The sequence below is a fragment of the Cuculus canorus genome, chromosome 13, assembly GCF_017976375.1.
Source record: "Cuculus canorus isolate bCucCan1 chromosome 13, bCucCan1.pri, whole genome shotgun sequence".
NCBI lineage: Eukaryota > Metazoa > Chordata > Aves > Cuculiformes > Cuculidae > Cuculus > Cuculus canorus.
Window position 1 is genome coordinate 8,510,370 of NC_071413.1, and position 18,335 is coordinate 8,528,704.

At 39.8% G+C, this 18,335-nt stretch overlaps 2 protein-coding genes across 2 annotated transcripts; one reads left to right on the plus strand and one right to left on the minus strand.

Moving 5' to 3' along the window:
* Window positions 1–1,465: 1,465 nt before the first annotated feature.
* On the plus strand, window positions 1,466–8,848 carry MPHOSPH6 (M-phase phosphoprotein 6). The gene is made up of 5 exons (XM_054078350.1): window positions 1,466–1,594; window positions 5,432–5,544; window positions 7,096–7,186; window positions 8,169–8,266; window positions 8,694–8,848. The coding sequence occupies exons 1-5, from the start codon at window positions 1,544–1,546 to the stop codon at window positions 8,836–8,838; spliced, it is 498 nt and encodes a 165-aa protein (XP_053934325.1). The 5' UTR covers window positions 1,466–1,543; the 3' UTR covers window positions 8,839–8,848.
* Window positions 8,849–8,911: 63 nt separating this feature from the next.
* On the minus strand, window positions 8,912–17,292 carry LOC104059384 (arylamine N-acetyltransferase, pineal gland isozyme NAT-10). Its single transcript, XM_054078345.1, has 2 exons — window positions 17,154–17,292; window positions 8,912–14,699 (listed from the first exon to the last, which is right to left on the minus strand). The coding sequence occupies exon 2, from the start codon at window positions 14,692–14,694 to the stop codon at window positions 13,822–13,824; it is 873 nt and encodes a 290-aa protein (XP_053934320.1). The 5' UTR covers window positions 14,695–14,699; window positions 17,154–17,292; the 3' UTR covers window positions 8,912–13,821.
* Between the last annotated feature and the right edge of the window lie 1,043 nt (window positions 17,293–18,335).

An 18,335-nucleotide genomic window follows, 5' to 3' on the forward strand; every position in this document is an offset into this window, starting at 1 on the left:
AGTGACACTGAAGGTTCTGCAGTTAAACCCAGGGCTCTAGTTTGCAGTGATCACCAAAAAGCAAATACGTTATTAGAATGAACAGCAAACAGAAAGAACACCAAATGTGATATTATGGCCATGCTGTGCCATTACATTAATTAAGAGCTTTCGCTGATTGGTTTGTTTACTAGGATTCAAACATATTCATTCCTTTATGCACATTTGCATTCATAAAACTGCTAATTTCTTCTCAGCCTTCTTTTGTCGGGAAGTGTTGATGGCTGTTAATAAATGAAGAGAGGGAGCAAAACACATGGCACCAAGCAAAGCAGGGCAGCCCCACGCTCACAAAAAAACTTCTTTCTGGAGCCTTGAATCTCAGAGCAGCTTCAAGTCATTTATGGAGCCTGGAAATGAAGGTGCCACGATGACAGGAAAATTTGCTTTCTGGTTTTAATCACATTTAACCATTCTGTGGTTTTCTTTTTCTGCAACTCAGTGTTGATTTAAAAAAAATAAAAAATCTGAAAGCTAGACAAGCCAAGCCACTTGCAAATGCCAATGAGATGGATTATGTGTTCTTCCCTTGTCTCTTTGAAATATCATACAATCATAGAGTAGTTTGGGTTGGAAGGGACCTTAAAGCCCACCCAGTTCCACCTTCTGCTGTATCAGGGGCTACAAGGCCTATCCAACTTGGCCTTAAACACCTCCAGGGATGGGGCAGCCACGGCTTCTCTGGGCAACCTGTGCCAGGGCCTCAACACCCTCATGGTGAAGAAATTCTTCCTATGTCCAGTCTAAATCTGCCCCTCTCCAGTTTATACCCGTTCCCCCTCGTCCTATCACTACAAGCCTTTGAATACAGTCCCTCCTCAGCTTTCTTGTAGGTGACATGATTGTGGGTGAAACCTCAAGCCGGCAGTGCTAGAGAAGGCACAAGTGCCAATAAGAAATCATAGAATAGTTTGGGTTGGAAGGGACCTTAAAGCCCACCCAGCTTAGCCCCCCCTGCCAGGGGCAGGGACACCTCCCGCTGGGTCAGGGGCTCCAAGGCCCATCCAACCTGGCCTTGAACACCTCCAGGGATGGGGCAGCCACGGCTTCCCTGGGCAACCTGGGCCAGGGCCTCACCACCCTCATGGTGAAGAAATTCTTCCTAATGTCTGCTCCAAATATTTCCCTCTCCAACTTAAAGCCACTCCTCCTCATCCTATCACTCCAAGCCCTTGCGAACAGCCCCTCCCCAGCTTTCCTGCAGCCCCTTCAGGTACTGGAAGGCCGCTCTAAACTCAGCTCAGAGCCTTCTCCAGGCTGCACACCGCGCCCTCCCAGCCTGGCGCCACAGCACAGTTCCTCCACCCCTCAGATCATACTCAATCTCTGGTCTCCCTACACACCCCTGTTTCAACCCCCTCCCTCCCCGCTCTGCCCCTTTAAGGCTGTTCCCGCCCCTGCCGGGCCGTTCCCGCTGGCGGCGGGCGGAGCCGGGGGCGGAGCCGGGGGCGGTGGCAGCGCCGGGGAAGCGTGGGGACTCGGCCTGCGGGCAGCGCGGCCCAACATGGCCAAGGAGGTGAAGACGAAGCTGTCCAAGAACCTGCTGCGCATGAAGGTGGGGCCGGGAAGAGCGCAGGGGGAGGCCCGGGGCGGGGAGGCCGGGGCCCGCCTGGCCCTGGCTCGGGTCCCCCCTCCTGTTCACGCTTTAAACCATAAACCTATCGCTCGCCCTCTCGCTGGGGCCTGCAGCGTCCTGAGCTGCTGCTGTCTGGCGCAGGAAGTGGTCACTGCTACAGAAGTGGGGTGTTTTTTATTTAAATTGGATTTAAGTTTCATCTGAGTGATTGTATTTTATTGGACAGTTAAACAGAACGTCTCTCTGGCAGCGTGTTTTCTTTCAGACTTTTCCAAGACATTGTTCACGCTTTGGAGATGATAACACCTCGTGTTCACCTCTGTGCTGAACAGATGTGTCTTCTGTGATCACCTCTGTTTGCAGTCTCCCCCTATCCCAAATGCGAGGTCAGGCAGAGCTGGAGCCAGCTCCGCATTAGCAAAAGTTCCGACTGCTGTCAAGTTCATAATAACATTATATGATAATGTTATAATAACATTATATATATTATAACGCCCTGGTTCGGGGCAGCCCACCCCTTGCCCATGGGGTGCGTGCTTTTAAGTATATTGATACGTTATACATCGTCATATATAATATTGTGTATATATGATGTTATATATATGTAATGTTTTATAATGTTATAATAACATTATAACATTAATAAAATTAATAATGTTATATATTATAATGTTATAGCAACATTAGTCCTTGGAAGGTTGTAGAGTATGCATAAGACTTCTGGGAAAGTTTATCCATACACATCTAAGTGGGAAATCCATTCTGGCCCAGTTCTTGTCTTGCTGCGTACAATTGATGGAGATTGCTCCCTTGTGTTGCCCAGGCCTGATTAAAGGATGCTTGCTTTCTAAAACTCCAAAATGAGTCTTAGGGAGTTTATTTCCTTGCATTTTCAGTATCACTTCCAGCTGCATTGGCAAGAGGCAGTTTCGAAGAGCCGTCAGTGAATACCATGTGTGAGGTCTCAGAGCTGTAAACTGTAGGGTGCTGGAGGACTTGAGCTAGGAAAGCAACTTCAAGATTGCAGCAAAAGCCTGGCCTTCACAAGAGCCAACTCTGGGCACCATTTGTAGTCTTTGTTCCACCTAGCTTCTCCGCAGCTAGGTTGCTTATCATGATAAATTATAGGACTTCTTCCCTGGTCACACACACACACACACACGTTCAAATTGAAACATTAATGTTGCTTGCCTTACTTATGGGAGCTTTTAATCTTAGGGTGGGGGTTTTTATTGGGTCCATTTTTATTTCCATTTACATTGATGGCTCAAAAAATACCCAAACTGAATGGCAGAGTTACCCACATTTCCCAACTTATCAATGTAAGGGCTGTTACTAACATTCTGATGTGCCTTTTACCCTGGGAGTTGTGGATATTGTAACGAGTCCCATGTGAAATTTGTTTCCCTTTACTGGCTAATGGGTTCTGCTTCATGTCAGGTACTGCAGCACCTAGTTCAGTAGAGTGTGTTCTCCTGTGTTTGATGGTCCTTTATTGCTGGAAAACAACCAGTTGGTTTGCCGTTTTTTTTTTTAAATGTTAATATCCATCAAATTTTTGTCACTGAGTATGGTGGGGCCTTTGTGGCTTTTTGCTTCTGTTTTATTTAACCATTCCTGCCCCCATATACTTATATGGGACAATATTTCAAACACTGAAGGGAGTTTAGCAGACTTCAGTTCAATCTGCCGTGTAAAGTATACGCTTCTATGCTAATGTGGCGGAATACTTACCCCAGTTAACAGAATCTGCTAATGAAAGACTCATGCACAGAGGGAACAGAACATGTCTTGCTTCGCTCTCAAAATGGAGTACGTGTTGAGTTTAGTTAGCTAGTGGTGTATGACAGAGTGAATCCCATAACCTGGGTTGCAGCATCATTAATTTGTCTTACTTTTAAGTAATGCTCTCTTTAAAGTGAAATTTCTGCTCCTGTTGTTTGCCCGTTTATTAACCTCCTGGAGATTTCAAAAGCCAGTTTTTAGACTTCCTTCCATGGCAGGCTGCAGAGAAGCAGCCTGTGAATGTACTGCTGTGACATTTGCAAGTTTACAATCGGGCGGTAGTAACCAGCTTTGAAGAGATGAGTAGGTCTTGAAAAGGTCATGCATGATCCTGTATTTAGCACTTGCCTTCTGCATATCCTCTTGTTTACAAATGTTTTAATTAATACTTTAGCAGCTGCTTCTGCAGATACTGATAAATTATATTATCACAATTCAGTAGGCAGGTGAAATGTCACACAAAGGTGATGTGGTCAGTGGCAGCATTATGAAGACCCTTTGTGTAAAGTACCAGACCATGTGTGCTCACCTCTTGGTGTTGAAGGATGGCTCTTGTTTTTAGATCTTGCACCATTTGATCTAGGCCCCATTGCTTGGGGAAACTGTTCCAAATAACCACTTACTTACTGACTGACTTATTCTCTGCCTACCACAGTGGATATATTTTTAATTCATCCGTATATATTTACATTTTAGGTAAGTGTGATCACATATTTTTTATCTAGTTATTCCTCTAGGAATCTTAGGAACATAATCTTTAAAATGTAATGTGAAATGATTATTTAATTGAGTGCTTGTAGCAGAATTTCTCCTGTGGAGATTTCTGACTGGCTAACCAATTTCCTTGAGCAATATCGTTTTCCACATCATAGATTCCCTTATTTTCCTTGAGAAGATACTGTAATTTTAATTGGAAAGCTTTGACGTATTTTGGATTGACTCAGAAAAGTCAGTTTTTCTTTTATTAAATATCTTGTACAAATGGATGCAAATAGAAATATAAATGGAAAATGAGACACTAGCAGTATTGCAGTACTGTTGTTTTGTGGGAGAAAAGTGTTTTGTGATGCTTTCTTGGGCTTTATCCCCAACCAAGCCCATTTTAGCTGGGACTAAATAATGTCCAAGTCTCTGCTAGTCTTCAAGAAACAGATGTGCCCCACTGGAATGTTACCTGTCAGCCTGCAGGCTTATCTGAACACAGAAATGATGCTGCATAAAATGAGGGGGGTAAAATTAATTGATCTGAAATTCCTCTGCAGTGTTGCACATACAGGTATGCTTTCATCTGTAGGCTGTAAAGGAGATCCTAGTTTCTAAGGATGCAAGAATGTAAGGATTATTAATATAAGGTTGTGAAGGGTTCTGAGTTTTTTCCGACGTGTTTGGTTAACGTTATTGATACTTAAATTGCTGCTCAATTCAGGCACCTGGCTTGAGATAAATGGAAAGAAAAGGGTTTTTTCACATCTATCAGGTCTGTAGTTTTGCACTCTCAGCAATTTTTCAGAGGCTATGACAGATGTCCTCTTTTACTCCCACCTGTGAGAGGGGTTACTGTTTCTATCAGCCTATTGCCGTCCTCTGCCAAAGGTTATCACTGAGGAAGCAGTTTGCAGGAATGTCCTTGTATTAGGCAAAATTAGCAGCCTTACCCTAATCTAAATTGTTGGTTTCAACAATCTTGGCAGACTTTGCTGAAACATTAGAAAAATCTTAGCAAAGTTAGGGAGTTGTTACAAGTCGGATATATCATAACTAACCAGGAAAGGTCTGTTTCTTTGTGTGTTAAGTACAGATGTGGCTGACTGTTAACTTCCAATAGATGTTTGTGATCAGCAGTTGTTTAACGTTACCTGTTTGCTCAAACTTAGACCAAACCCACAGAAAAATAACAAAAAGTGTTTACTTCTTTTATCAACTGTTAAATATTATGTGGTGAATAATTGTGGTCACGTAATTATTGTGTGTTCAGCACATACCAATGGTGCAAAAAGCTGAAACTATGTGTTTATCTGTCTTTCCTTTTAGTTCATGCAAAGGGGTTTGGATTCACAAACTAAAAAACAACTAGAAGAGGAAGAAAAGAAGATAATTAGTGATGAACACTGGTACCTTGATTTACCAGATCTAAAGGAGAAAGAGTAAGTTTGTACCTTTTTGTATTTCTTCTCATCATTGGATTATCGTGGAGTGGGAATAGAATATACATATTTTTCCTATAAAAGAAGTATTATTAAAAAGCAATTAGCACAAGCAAAAATAGTGACAGCCTAGCATTACAGCTTTTTTAATTATTTATTTTCAGGGACGTTCTCAAGGTTGCCTAGTGCAGTTTGACCTACTTTCATTTCTTGTGTGTGTTGTTTTCTTTCATTCACACATTGTTCTGGATGCACGTAATTAGTTTCTTTCAGGCAGGGACCAATTCATTCACTGCTGCTTTTTCCCATCATTTGAAAAAAAAGAAGTTTGAAGCCTTGTGTTAGTAAATTCAGCTCCAGTCACACGGTTAGGTCCATTCAGGACAGTTCTGTCCTTTTGAGCCCTGCTCACTTCAAATCCTGGTTTTGAAATAAGAGAGATAATGGCAAAAATAAAGGAAGGTCTAGCTAATAAGGAAGAAAATGTCCAATCCTGCTATTTAGAAAGATGCTTTAAATAGCAAAAGAACTACTTTTAAAATTGCTTGATTTTTGTCCTTTCAAAAGAGGACAAAAATTCCTTTGAGGGAGGGAAACATAATTTCTTAAAAGCAGGGATCCAGGGAATTAACTGTAGTTTAATAAGGTCTTTGATAAGCTATTTTCCGTGACTGTTGGTGGATATGACAAAAAGGTATTTGAGCTTCAGTTGCAGCAAGGAAGACTCAGGCTGGACATTGGGAGAATTTTTCTAACAGTGAGGCTATTAAAGCACTAAAATAGATTTCCTAAGGAAATTCTTCATCATTGGAAATCTTTTGAGGACAGCTTAGATGGACCTCTGCTGTTCATGGTACATGTATAAGTGATCCTACTTTGAGGTAGGAGAAGGAGCTTGATCTCTTCAGCCTAACATCCTATGACTGTCAGAGTTTGTTTTACATGGAGATGAAGAGGATGAGGGAAGAGGTGTATATGTGTGCAAGGAAAAGAAGGATTCATGGAAATACTTTTATCTAATGTGTGTATTATGAACGCCTCAGGGTCATGTTTCTTTTCTCGCTCCATGCTCATTAAAAGAGGGGAAAAAGGGGAAATCTTTCTCTGCTGAACAGAGAATTACACAGTGTTTTATATCCTGACAGACTCAACTAATGCCAAGTCTAATATCACAATGAAAAATTAATTAGAAGCTTTTGCTGGTATAGTAATGCCACCTGGAGAGTGATATTTATATGGTATTTTTATGCTGGCAAAGGCATTAATGTAGGTGGAATCATACCAGCAAAGAGTGCTTTTTGTCAGGAGAGTTAATTTTGCTTGTGGAACTGGCAGTTCTACTGGCAAAAAGTATTCCTTTGCACTCCAAGCTCCTTGTATTGAAAGATTTATCGGAGCAATTAAGCTTCAGAAAGTAGTTGATGGTTTAAAATACACTGTGGTTTTGTTTATCTGCGCGAGGGAAGACAGCAAATGCTTTTTGCATTTGTTTAATTTGATTGTTTTAAAGCGTACTGTTTGACAAAATGCTGGGTTTGGGGTTTCATGCAGGAGCTTTATAATAGAAGAGAGGAGCTTCATGGCATGTGAGGATCTACTTTATGGCAGAATGTCCTTCAAAGGATTCAATCCGGAAATTGAGGTACTGTTTAAATGTTCTGTTCTGAGGTGGTCTTGCATTAGGATAGAAGCCCTTGGCAACAGGAATGTGAGTGTTCACACTGCATGCTGTTTGGCCTTTGCAGCACCTTACCTCAAAACAAAATGTTGATCAATGCAGCATCTGGTAAATAGAAGCTTTTTATCTCCTTGTGTTGATGGTGAGTAATTGCATGGCTCCTGCAGGTTTTCCCTCCCTGAAGTGAAAACCGTCCCACATGCTGCTCACCAAAACAGTAGTTCACTTTTCCTCCTGCCATTTAATTTGGAGTCCAATCCTGTGAACGTTCAACCCTGTTTATTCAACATTTGTGTAAGGACGGACTTAAAACTCCAAAGTAAAAATTCTAGACAAGAGAGTCTCTAATTTTTTTCTGAAGAACTACACTGAGATAGTAATAAAAATGTTAGCACTTGAACTGAAGCAAGAGGATGAAGGTATAAAGACTAAGAGTTATGCAGAAGGCTCTGCAAGGTCATTTACCAGGGGATTCTTTTAGCCGTTTTGAGCTTGCTTTCACTGTGACTTGCCGTATCATTGCTTCATAGTTTTTTACTAGTAGTTTCTTGCAAATCTTTGCAGATATTTTTACTTCCAAACAAAACCATTTCAAGGACTATGTGTTAACATCACAATGAAAAATTCATTATGATCTAATTCTCTGGTCTTCTGAAGATGTCTGGCATGCCCTTGCAGATATTTGAATAGTACAAATCACTGAAAGCCCTGTCTCTGTCTTGCCTCTTTTCCCAAAGGCAGACTCTGAGCTCAGTTTAGCAACGGGCGGGCGTGTCACCTTTTCTTCCTGAGTTTTCATATCAGTATGCTCTAGCCTGACCAGGAACAGCAAATAATTGTTAAATTTGACTCTCACTTTTTATATGTTTCTCCTACCAATGAATTTCAGCATAGTTGGCATTGTGTCAGGTTTATGTGTTTAAGCTATTTCTTACTTCATTTTCAGAAGTTAATGATCCAAATGAACTCTAAGGGCAAAAAAGAAGAAATTGAAGTGGATGATAAAATGGAGGCTGATGTGTCAGATGAAGAAATGGCCAGAAGGTAAGTTATATTTTATGACATAATATTAGCTAGAAATATGATATGTTACTGCATTATGTGTGGGGAAAAATGAAACAAACAATGCAAAATGATGAAGTATCAGATATAGTGCTTTACAGAACTGGTTTTCCAGAAATTCTACTGTTTTTATTGAAATCTCTATCACTTTTCACGGTAAAATATCTGGTAGGGGTGTTCTGCCCTCTGTTATTCCATGCTAATTCCCTCCTTATTCCAGATTGCTGACAAAGCTAAACTGTCACAATGAGTAATAATGTTATAAGTGATCATGTAGTACTTATGCTTCTTAAGCTTCTGATAACAAGTTTTTTTACACCACTTATGTTGTTGGTTAGATTTACGATTTGCTGCATTGAAGTTTTCTCTGGTTTTAGTAAAAGCTGTAAACTTTTCATTATCTTTACAGATACGAAACATTAGTGGGAACAATAGGAAAGAAATTCTTGAGAAAAAGAGACCAGCGTGTACTCCATGATGAAGATGAAGATAGGAGTAGTAATGCAACACCTAGCAAAACAGCTAAGAAACAGTTCTTAAAACCTAAGGATTAATGTCAGCTGCAGAACTGGAGCCAATAGAAATGTTATCTACCAAATATAGTACCACAAACTGGAGGTTATTTAGAGTTTTTGCTATTTAATATAAAGGATGGATTTGTAAATCTGAGTCTTTTCTCGTTGAAATTCCTACCATCCATATGACAGACACTTCGAAGTGGATGTGTATACAATGGATGTCATACATCCTTTCTTCTCAGCAGCTTTTAATGTGTTGTGGCTCTAATCCCATCAGTGTTTTTAAATGTTGTGTACAACTTGATTGAGTGTCTCGTGCCATCTAGAGCAACATTATTTACAATTTATGATAGCATCTGAAAGGAGTATTTGGAGTAAGGACAAGCAATGTCCAATCCAGTAAGGTAGTTCAGCTTTCACTGCCTTTTTCTTTTTTTTAAATTATGAAAATGAAAACTTTTGGTGTCTTCAAATTGAAAAAAGTCAGCAGAAACAAGTGGTTGGTGGTTTTTTTTACTGTGCTAAAAATAAGATGGGAACAGAGAGATAAAATGCATTTTGTTGAATTTTATTTTTTATAAAGCTTATTTAAAAATAGAGGATTGTGTATTAAAACTTTTTTATAGAGCAAGCCAAATATTGGGCAACATTTACAGTTTGACACTTGAGCAGATTGTGAGTCTCAATTTCAGTCTTGCAAAAGAAGTTTGCTAATCTTGTCTCTTTTTCAGCAAAAAAATCCAATCTTATAATTATCTAGGTCTTATCATAAAAGCGTAATAACAGCTTCAGAAACATATTTGAAAGCTGAATAAAAGCTGATTTTTTGTGGCTAATGATTGTGGTTTTGCTAATTTAATGTGAAAATGATGCTTGATACAGTCTGTACAAAGTGATCCCGTTTTATGATGGCCACAGATGTCCCCAAATATTAGTTGACTACACTGACTTCCTGTTTAACATGCAAAGAAGCCGTCTGAAGCAATGTTAGGATGGAAGCAACATGCTGTTTGGTCAGTCAGTGCTCTGGGCCTATTCAAAAATGTCAGTGTGGTCTTGTCTAAGATCATGTCAGTTCTCTGTATCCTGATTTTCAACAAGGAATATTTCTTTCTTTTAATCCATTTCCCCAGCCAGATATCTTAGGTTAGGCATCCTTAATGCTGACTGTCTGGAGTAAGAGGAATTTGTTAAATTGAACCTAGTAGTGGCCTTTCATAGACACAAGGGGCTTTTTTTTTCTATTATCTTTCTAACAACTCAGTGAAGCAAGACATGAAACTCAAGAAAGAGACTGTGTGTCTGCTGTATTTTGTGTGTGATATATGAACTACCATCCAGATATCAAGAGCACCTTATTAGATATTCAAGATGGATCACATATGGAAAGAGATATTCTTTTAACCTAGTAAGGGGACCTTATACAGGTGGGAAGTCTGTGATTCATGATCTGAGAGAGTTTTTCAGAGCTAATTAAATGCTACTGGTTCAGTTACTTAAAACCTGATCATATATTATTGCTAGCTGAAAAGAAGTTAATGATGGTAAGACATTTTTCTTCTCATAGAAGATGTGACCTGAGTTAAGAAATGATTTATTGTTGGTCATCACAAGAAAAACTCGGAATGTATGCCATTATTCTTTCTTGCTTATTAGTAGGAAAATGGTTCCCCTCTATCTGCACATATTTCTTCAATGGCGAGGGAATTTCTGCATATGTGTGCTGGGTAGTTGAGGAAGAAACTGTGAACCACCAGCAACCCAGAGATGCCGCTGCAATTGCAGACTCTGAGAGAGTGGATTGGAGAAGGTTCCGGTGGTGTCATGTAAAGGAGCTCTTGGGTAATTTCCATAACTATTGGTGGCTCAGATGAACTCTGAGTGAAGTCTTTCTTTGTCAAAGGTCTATGCAGAGCTCTCTCACATTGCAGAGTTCTGTTCAGTCCAATGGGGGGGTAACTTTGTGTAGTTATAGGGCGTTCTGCTATATGCTGGTCCTTAATTTCATGTCATTTCCTGAAAGACTGCTGGAAATGTGAGTGGTGTGATGTGTGGGTAAGAGCATGAGTGAACTCTGAACAGCTTCCTGGAAATCTGTAATTTTGGAGTTTGGGAGGAAGAAAGGATGGTTCTTCTGCTTTTTAAATGTGCCCAATACCAACTGTGAAGGAAGTACAGATTTTGGTGTAATGTCTTCAAATCTGGGTGCTCTGCTGTTCGTGTTTAGCTAGTGGCTAGGTGAGGTATTTAAATACTATGCTGGACCAACTACTAATTTTTAGCACAATCTGTTAAGTCGTGGGGAGTTTGAAAAATGCATTTTTAAAAGCTCCATTTGTAGTGCGTTATTAAGAGCAAGAGAAAACTAAACATCAGCCCTGTGTGACTTTTAAAATGTACTTTAAGCAGCCAAAGTTACAAGCAGGCATTATATGATGACATCTTCAGAAATACAGATTTGTATCCCTAACCTTATAAATACATACACAGATAGAGAGAAGTCTGGCTCTAGCTTCCTTGCTAGGGTGGAAACATTCTGCTATATTTAATCTGTGCTTGAACTACTCTTGACAGAGATGTAAATGTAGCGGTGAAATATTCATCATGTGAACCTACGTTAATTCAAGCTTTCTTCGCTCTGACACAATTTCAAATGCAGATGCACTTTCATATGCAGCTCCCTAAGCTGTAGAACCTTCCCGCGTGATTGTCTTTCTAAATGAAAAGCATTTATTCTTTGAGAACAAAGGCAAGCTGGGATAGGTAGTAAGCATTTGTGTAAAGAAGATGGCTACCTGCAAAATTTAATGGGTAGATAGGTATCAGACCAGAAGTGCTTGTACCTGTTACACTAATGTACCTATTAAGGTGAACAAAACAAATTGTGTGTTGTAGTCAGTGCTCACTGGCAGCTTGCAGAGTTAATTTTAAGAAAGTCTCTTGTCAGGTGAAGTTTTGTCCCTCCCTTTGACAGGCTGGCAGTGTTTATTTATGAAATAACTGCTGAGGTTGGAAACATGTAAGTATGGAACAACTTCATCTTTCTTGCTGATGTTTCTCACTTTGTTACTTTTATTCTTAGTATTTGATCTTAAAAAGTCCAGGACCAGAGTCCAACTGAAGCGAGCTATCCTGTATCCTCCTTTTAGTAATGCATGAGCTGATTAAACTTTGATTCACTGGGGAGGAGGGAAGATGTTCAGTGGTGCCATGGAGTTTGAACCGTGTTTCTTCTGTTATATGTCTTGTTTTCTAATAAGCCATTCCATTATACAATTCTACTGTCACAAATGGCTGTCATTGCCATTGTGTGTTGTGTGTGTGTAATGTCAGCTGGGCTGGGATTCTGGGACTTAATCATAGAATGGTTTGAATTGGAAGGGACCTTAAATACCATCCAGTTCCAACCCCCTGCCATGAGCAAGGACACGTTCCACTGAATCAGGTTGCTCAAAGCTTTATCCAACCTGTCTTTGAACACCCCTAGGGAGGGGGCAGCCACAACTCTGGGCAACCTGTGCCAGTGCCTCACACCCTCACTGTAAAAAAATTCTTCCTAATATCTAACCTAAATCCACCCTCTTTCACCTGAAAACCTTTACCCCACATCCTATCCCAGCACTCCCTGGAAGGCTACTATAAGGTCTTGTCTAGGCTGAAAAAGCCCAACTCTCTCAGCCTGTCCTCGTATGGGAGGTGACTTAAAGAAAGATTGTCTCATCTTTCTGTTAATTGCAATACCATAGTTATAAATTGTATTTGGAATTGTACAGGTCCTGGATGGAGGTTTATAAGCATTTATTCTGCTTTATTTCAACAACAATCAACAATGAAAAATGCACAATAGCTCAGGCTCTCATTAAACCTTTCTCAGAGAGTGTTAATAAAGCATAGCGGTGGTGAAGGATGTCAAACATCCTGTGTTTCCCCTCTGCATGTGAGTGCAAATTTCTGTGAGAGCTGATGCTTTAAGGATTAGGTTGTTCATTTTCAGTCTGGTAGAGCATCTCCCTTCTGCAATAATGCCTTGCTAATGGAACCCCAGCTCGAGGCCTCTGGGTTTGTTTGGTTTTGTTTGTGGTACTCTTTCAGGATAGCCATATCTACTCCCATATTTGCTATACACAAAGAGGGCAAAATTAAGAGTGTAGTGGTGTTTGCTTCATTGTTCTGCCTTTGTTATACAAATAACTTGCAGTGTTAAAAATATAAAATTTCCACTCCTTTTGGGATAGAAGTAAATCTAAGCCAGTTGTGATGTATAAGCGCCATTCATCCTTCAGAGGATAATCACTTAGCAGAAGCAATGCTTGAAGGTATCTTCTTACAGCCCATCAGCCACAGTAATACTGCACTATATACAATTTGCATCAACAGAAAATACGCACATACCAGAAGTTACTTTGGGCCATTTACTGCAGCAATGACAAAAGGGATGCATGTGATGGTAATTTTCATTTTGTACTATATTTTGTCTAAGAATGACAGTGAAATGGCATTATGCATCCTAATGCTCCTTTCAAAGATGACATTGTTTTACTTATATTAAAGGTAGAGAAATGAGATGAGCGGCAAGTGGTTAGATCTTATGAAAAATGAAGTTTTAAATGTGTACTTCATTGTCTAAATGCTCACAGATGACTTTTCTCCCTATAATAACCGTAGAAAATGTGTTGGCAGCATATCATAATTAATAATCCATACTCCTATTTATGTGCTATAGGCACTCCAAAATTCCCCAGACATATTTATTACCCAAGTTTATAACCAGGTTCAAATCAGATAGTACATTGGTGCCAAAAATTGAACTGCAGTCATCTAACAGCAAATAATTCTTTCTGCCTGACTAAAGAGTCTCAAATTCCTGATTTTTACCAGAACGAAATTCATTTTTACCTGGTATTAATATATTTTTCCTTCAATTACCAGCAAAAGAATACCATAATCTTACAGTAGTGATTGCATAGACAGCGGAAGGTACTGTACATACATAACATTATTGTAGGTTTTTCTGGTCCTCTAGATTGTGTAAAATCCTTTTATGTTAATTGGGACAAGTTTTCTATCCAGGGTTATGTTGAATTTCTCTTTGAGGGTTTTTTCTATCTCCTCTTCTCCAAGAGTTACGAATTCCACCAGATCCATATTTTCCTTGTAGTTGTATGTGGTCTCAGTGAGTGTCCACCCAATTAGCGCTCGAAAGCCATCAGTGGTCTGGAGGGTGCAGATGGACTTCTTTGTAAAGAGGGAATCTGGAGAGGTCTGAAGGTATGAGCACTGGGAGCGGAAATCTTCCATTGTCTGTGGCTCAAGATTGAACATATAAACTTTCCGACACTCACTCTTCTCCAAAAGATCAGAATTAGAGAAATTTTGATTAGAGAGATATTGTTTCCGTCTCATTTTTTCCAGGTACCAGACGGCATTTTTTTCTGTGAAGCGGAAGACACCAGGAGCCTGGGGCTGGTCTTTCCCTGACACAAGCTCCATCGGTTCCCACATCTGATAGGACACACCAAAGCCTCCATCAACAATATAGGTTTTGCCATCAATCACAACCTTTACAAGGAGATGGGTCATGATGCTGGCGTATGCATTTTCATGTGGATTGAACACATACGCTCCCAGAAAGCTGGCGTCGTACCCCAGGCATTTCAGGACCCAGCTCAACAGCTGGTTGTTTTCCATGCACCAGCCACCTCGCTTCTTCCGCACAATTTTGTTATAAACCTGCTCCAACTCCAAAGTAATTTTCTCCCCGCAGTGGATGCTGAGGTTTTCGAAGGGAACAGCACGGATGTGGTGCTGGAATATATCCGTTAAGGTTTGTAAATCTTGTATTTCAGGGGAACCTTTATAGCCAATTCTCGCAAAATACTCTTCAAGGTTCATGTCTCCTGTAAAGTTAGGAAATGCATTTTGGTTTTGTTTCTTTACATTGATGATTTACGATACTGTGAAAAATGCTCAGGCTGCTGCCAGCAAAGATGCTTTAATCTACTGAACCTCATCAGAGCAGATATTAAAGGTAACAAGTATTCATGTAAAATGGTTCCCTGAGCAAAGAAGAGCAGTGCACGTGAGGGCTTGCTTTTCGTCCTAGAGTCACTCCTATGGCACACAGCAGATGCAATTTCAGCTGATATGCAGTGGCTTCGAAATGGGGATTTGCTATATTTCCATTGTAACATGAAGAAACATAGGATCATGCGAGGGAGGTTCAGGAGGGTTTGGGAAAACTGGTCCAAATTCATTGTTCAGTGAAAGGATTGTCAGTGGGGGAAGCAGCGTTGTCTGCCGGTTGGAGGGAGGATAATTTGGGCCAGGATTCACGTGTTCTTTTCATGAGTCTGCCACTGATCTATGTTACGGTAAATGAATTGCTCGTTCAGTACACGTTGCTGTTTCGCCACTTACAAAAAATGAAAATGATACTCCCTATACATTTTGTAATGTCAAGTTTTATTCAGATAATTAGGACAGAAAAATACCTCTGACCTTTGCAAGAGTCACAGACTACTGAGTCTCTTGGCTCCTCTGAGTGTTGCACAAACTCATTTTGGTGTTGGAATAATGAATGTGAATGGAGGTGAGTGACCTAAAAGACAAAGAGCACATCTCTGTTTCCTGCTGCACATCTCACAGGGTGCTCTGAAAATGGACAGGGGCTAGTTTGCGCCTCTCTAGTCCTAGCCTTTCTCAAAATTCACTTTGTTTCTTCCAGAGGAGGCATGTCTGAGAATTACCATAGCCTCGTACAGTGCATCCCTGATCTATTCTGCCTTCAACCGTGCCCACCTCCTGGCTTGCCTTGGTAGGAGTCTTCGTGAACAAGACTGCTGGATAAGGAACTACTTAACTTATTTTCTGCCTTCTAATACTGTGGAAAGTCATGCACCGTCACCCGGCTTTTGCAATGGCCCATCACCGTCTGCTGGCCACCGTTATGAGCTGGATAGTCTGCAGGTATCTAACAGATATTGGTTGTGGAATACAGTGTAGGTCGTCTGCTTGGGTGTGGAGCTGGGCACAAAATGTTTTGAAGGCTAGAACCTTTGCAAAGAAAGCACTAAGAGTTTCAGCAGTCTAGAGTTACTGCAAATATTTAGCTTCGTGCCAACCCACAAAGCTACTTGGAAATCTTTTGTGCTTGGAGTAATCTGAGGTTTAGACAATACTAGCGACTCAGGAAGGTTGTTGTATTCAGATGGATTCAGCAGTAAACATTTGAATGTTTACTGCAAGCTAGAATTTCTCAAGGTGATTTTCAGTGACAGATTCATGATGTGCATATGCATGGTATAGAAAGCAGGTGTCCAAGGTGAATGGAGAGCCCCGTGGAAAACCATGTTATCTTCTACAGAAAGGAATTAACTTCCAGTGATACTTAAGTGTATTGTTGGAGGATATTCTCCACGTAATATTTGTTAAATAGAACATAAAACTTCTAGCACTTTTTTTCTTTTGATTTGCAGAATCCAAGTATATTGGATCCTACCCGTTCAAATTGTGAATGCTAAATAGCTCACATCAGCATGAAGCTGGTTCTTGAGGTTATATTTTTTGTAATTTCTCTCTGCAGCTCCATAATATGATTGATCATCGTTAGATCTTGACTGTAGGAGATGAAAGCTACCGTTCTTTTGAATTGCGAGCAGATCAGATGAAAAGCCAGATACTGAAAGGGTAGTCCTACAAATGTGGCTATGATTTATGCAGAGAAAAACATCAGCAGAAGAACTTTAATGAACTATTTCTAAATGTGCAAATGAAGGTGCTCATACAAAAATATTCCTTACCAGGACTATACACACTACGAGCAATTCCACTGTTAAAATACATTATCTGTCTACCTTTATGCTAATACATCAGCATATGGACTTTCTGGAGTATACAATCCACGGTTTGTAGGTTTGGGGTTTTTCAAGTTTTTTTTTAAAGGACTGTAATTTTATTCCCATAAAAAAAGAATCTATTGATTATTGGATTGCTCTTTTGATGCCTTTGCGTTTGCAATATTTTTAAATAAAGTTTAAAAGATAAACTTCCAACAAGAGGTTGTCATTCTAAATTTATATATACTATTGTATCTAAATAGAAACATCTCTCTCATAGTTAAGTGAATCTCCTCCTGGACAACAAAAGATAGAAGAATTCAGATTGCATTATTACTGGTTTTGCCCATTATTACTGTATTTGCAGGGGATATTTTATCTCTATATCCACACATTTTTCTAACGTTTTTCCTAAAGAGAATTTGCTGATGTCATTGCCCGTGACCTTTACCATCACAAAGAAATCAGGGGGTTTGTTACTCTGTTTGGAGGGTTTTTTTAAGAAAATACACTTACCTCTTAAGAGAGCCTTAATTCTTTATTTATTTATTCAGTTCCTGGGTTGTTTATTGTTGTTGTGAGGGTTGTCTTCCTCTCTAAGCTCCACTGGCCCTCACTCCTGTATCTTAAATGCTGACAAGGGGCAGAGTCCATCCAAAATGAATGCACATTTTTGGACTTCACTGATCCATGAGCAAATTAAACTTTGTTTCTTCTCTATTAGTAGATGTTTATGTTTTCCCCTAGTTAAGACCGGACTGAACTTGTTTTCCATGTAAAATAATTACAGTAGACAGTTGGAAATGGCTCCATAATGTTTTTCAATTAAATTATTGTTATTTTGCAAACCAGCACTTTGTGGTGGGGAATGGTCTTCTGCTTCCTTTTGGATATGCTGAATTGCCAAGGTATTGCAGGCTCCATGTTCCCATGTTCCGTGGATGCACAAAATTATTATTCTTTTCCTACAAAGGAACTTTTTCCATCTGTTCAAACCTTCACCTCTGTGAGTCTGTGTGATTGATTAATCATAGAATCATAGAACGGTTTGGGTTGGAAGGGACTATGAAGGCCATCTACTCCAACCCCAAATAATATGAGTGTCGAAGTCTTTTCCTTGGCTGAGGACCGATGCTCTTCTGTCACTCTCTTCCATGACACACACCGAATGGGTATCATAAAGGTAAAAAGCTTTTATTTTACGTGTAACATGCTGTGAAAACGCATTTGTGGAATGTGCTGACTTCCCAGTGTTTTCTTTCATACCTGCAGTTTTACTTACTTGTGGTAGCTTTTGTGCAGAATACTGTTTGTGATAAATATGATGAGTTTTATCTATAATATAGTAATGTCCGCTTCACATCACAGGAAGTTTAGGCCCCAAAAGTTTAGATTAAAATTGGCAAAGCTTGATCCAGCTTTGATTGTTTCCATTTTTTAAACCAAAAGCCAGATTTCTAAGAACAGTTGAATCATCTCAGCTTCTATTGATTTTGTTTTGTGTCAGAGGCACAGAAAAAACAGACTCAGAAAAACTGGACACTGAAAATTAGAGAGTTTTTGGGTTTTTTTATGAGCCCATAAAAAATGGCTTACTTCAAGCTAATTTCTGGTAAGAGAATAGTAGTCTTTCAAGTTATTTCATAAGCTAATCAGCACCTAATAGTGGCTTGTTTTGAGAAAGTCTTAACCTTTTTT

What these genes read in the sequence shown, in the direction of transcription:
- MPHOSPH6 (XM_054078350.1), top strand. Translation starts at nt 1,544, where the DNA reads ATGGCCAAGGAGGTGAAGACGAAGCTGTCCAAGAACCTGCTGCGCATG. An exon ending in AGAACCTGCTGCGCATGAAG is followed by an intron (nt 1,595 to 5,431) that starts GTGGGGCCGGGA and finishes CTTTCCTTTTAG; the next exon opens with TTCATGCAAAGGGGTTTGGA. An exon ending in CCAGATCTAAAGGAGAAAGA is followed by an intron (nt 5,545 to 7,095) that starts GTAAGTTTGTAC and finishes GGTTTCATGCAG; the next exon opens with GAGCTTTATAATAGAAGAGA.
- LOC104059384 (XM_054078345.1), bottom strand. Translation starts at nt 14,694, where the DNA reads ATGAACCTTGAAGAGTATTTTGCGAGAATTGGCTATAAAGGTTCCCCT.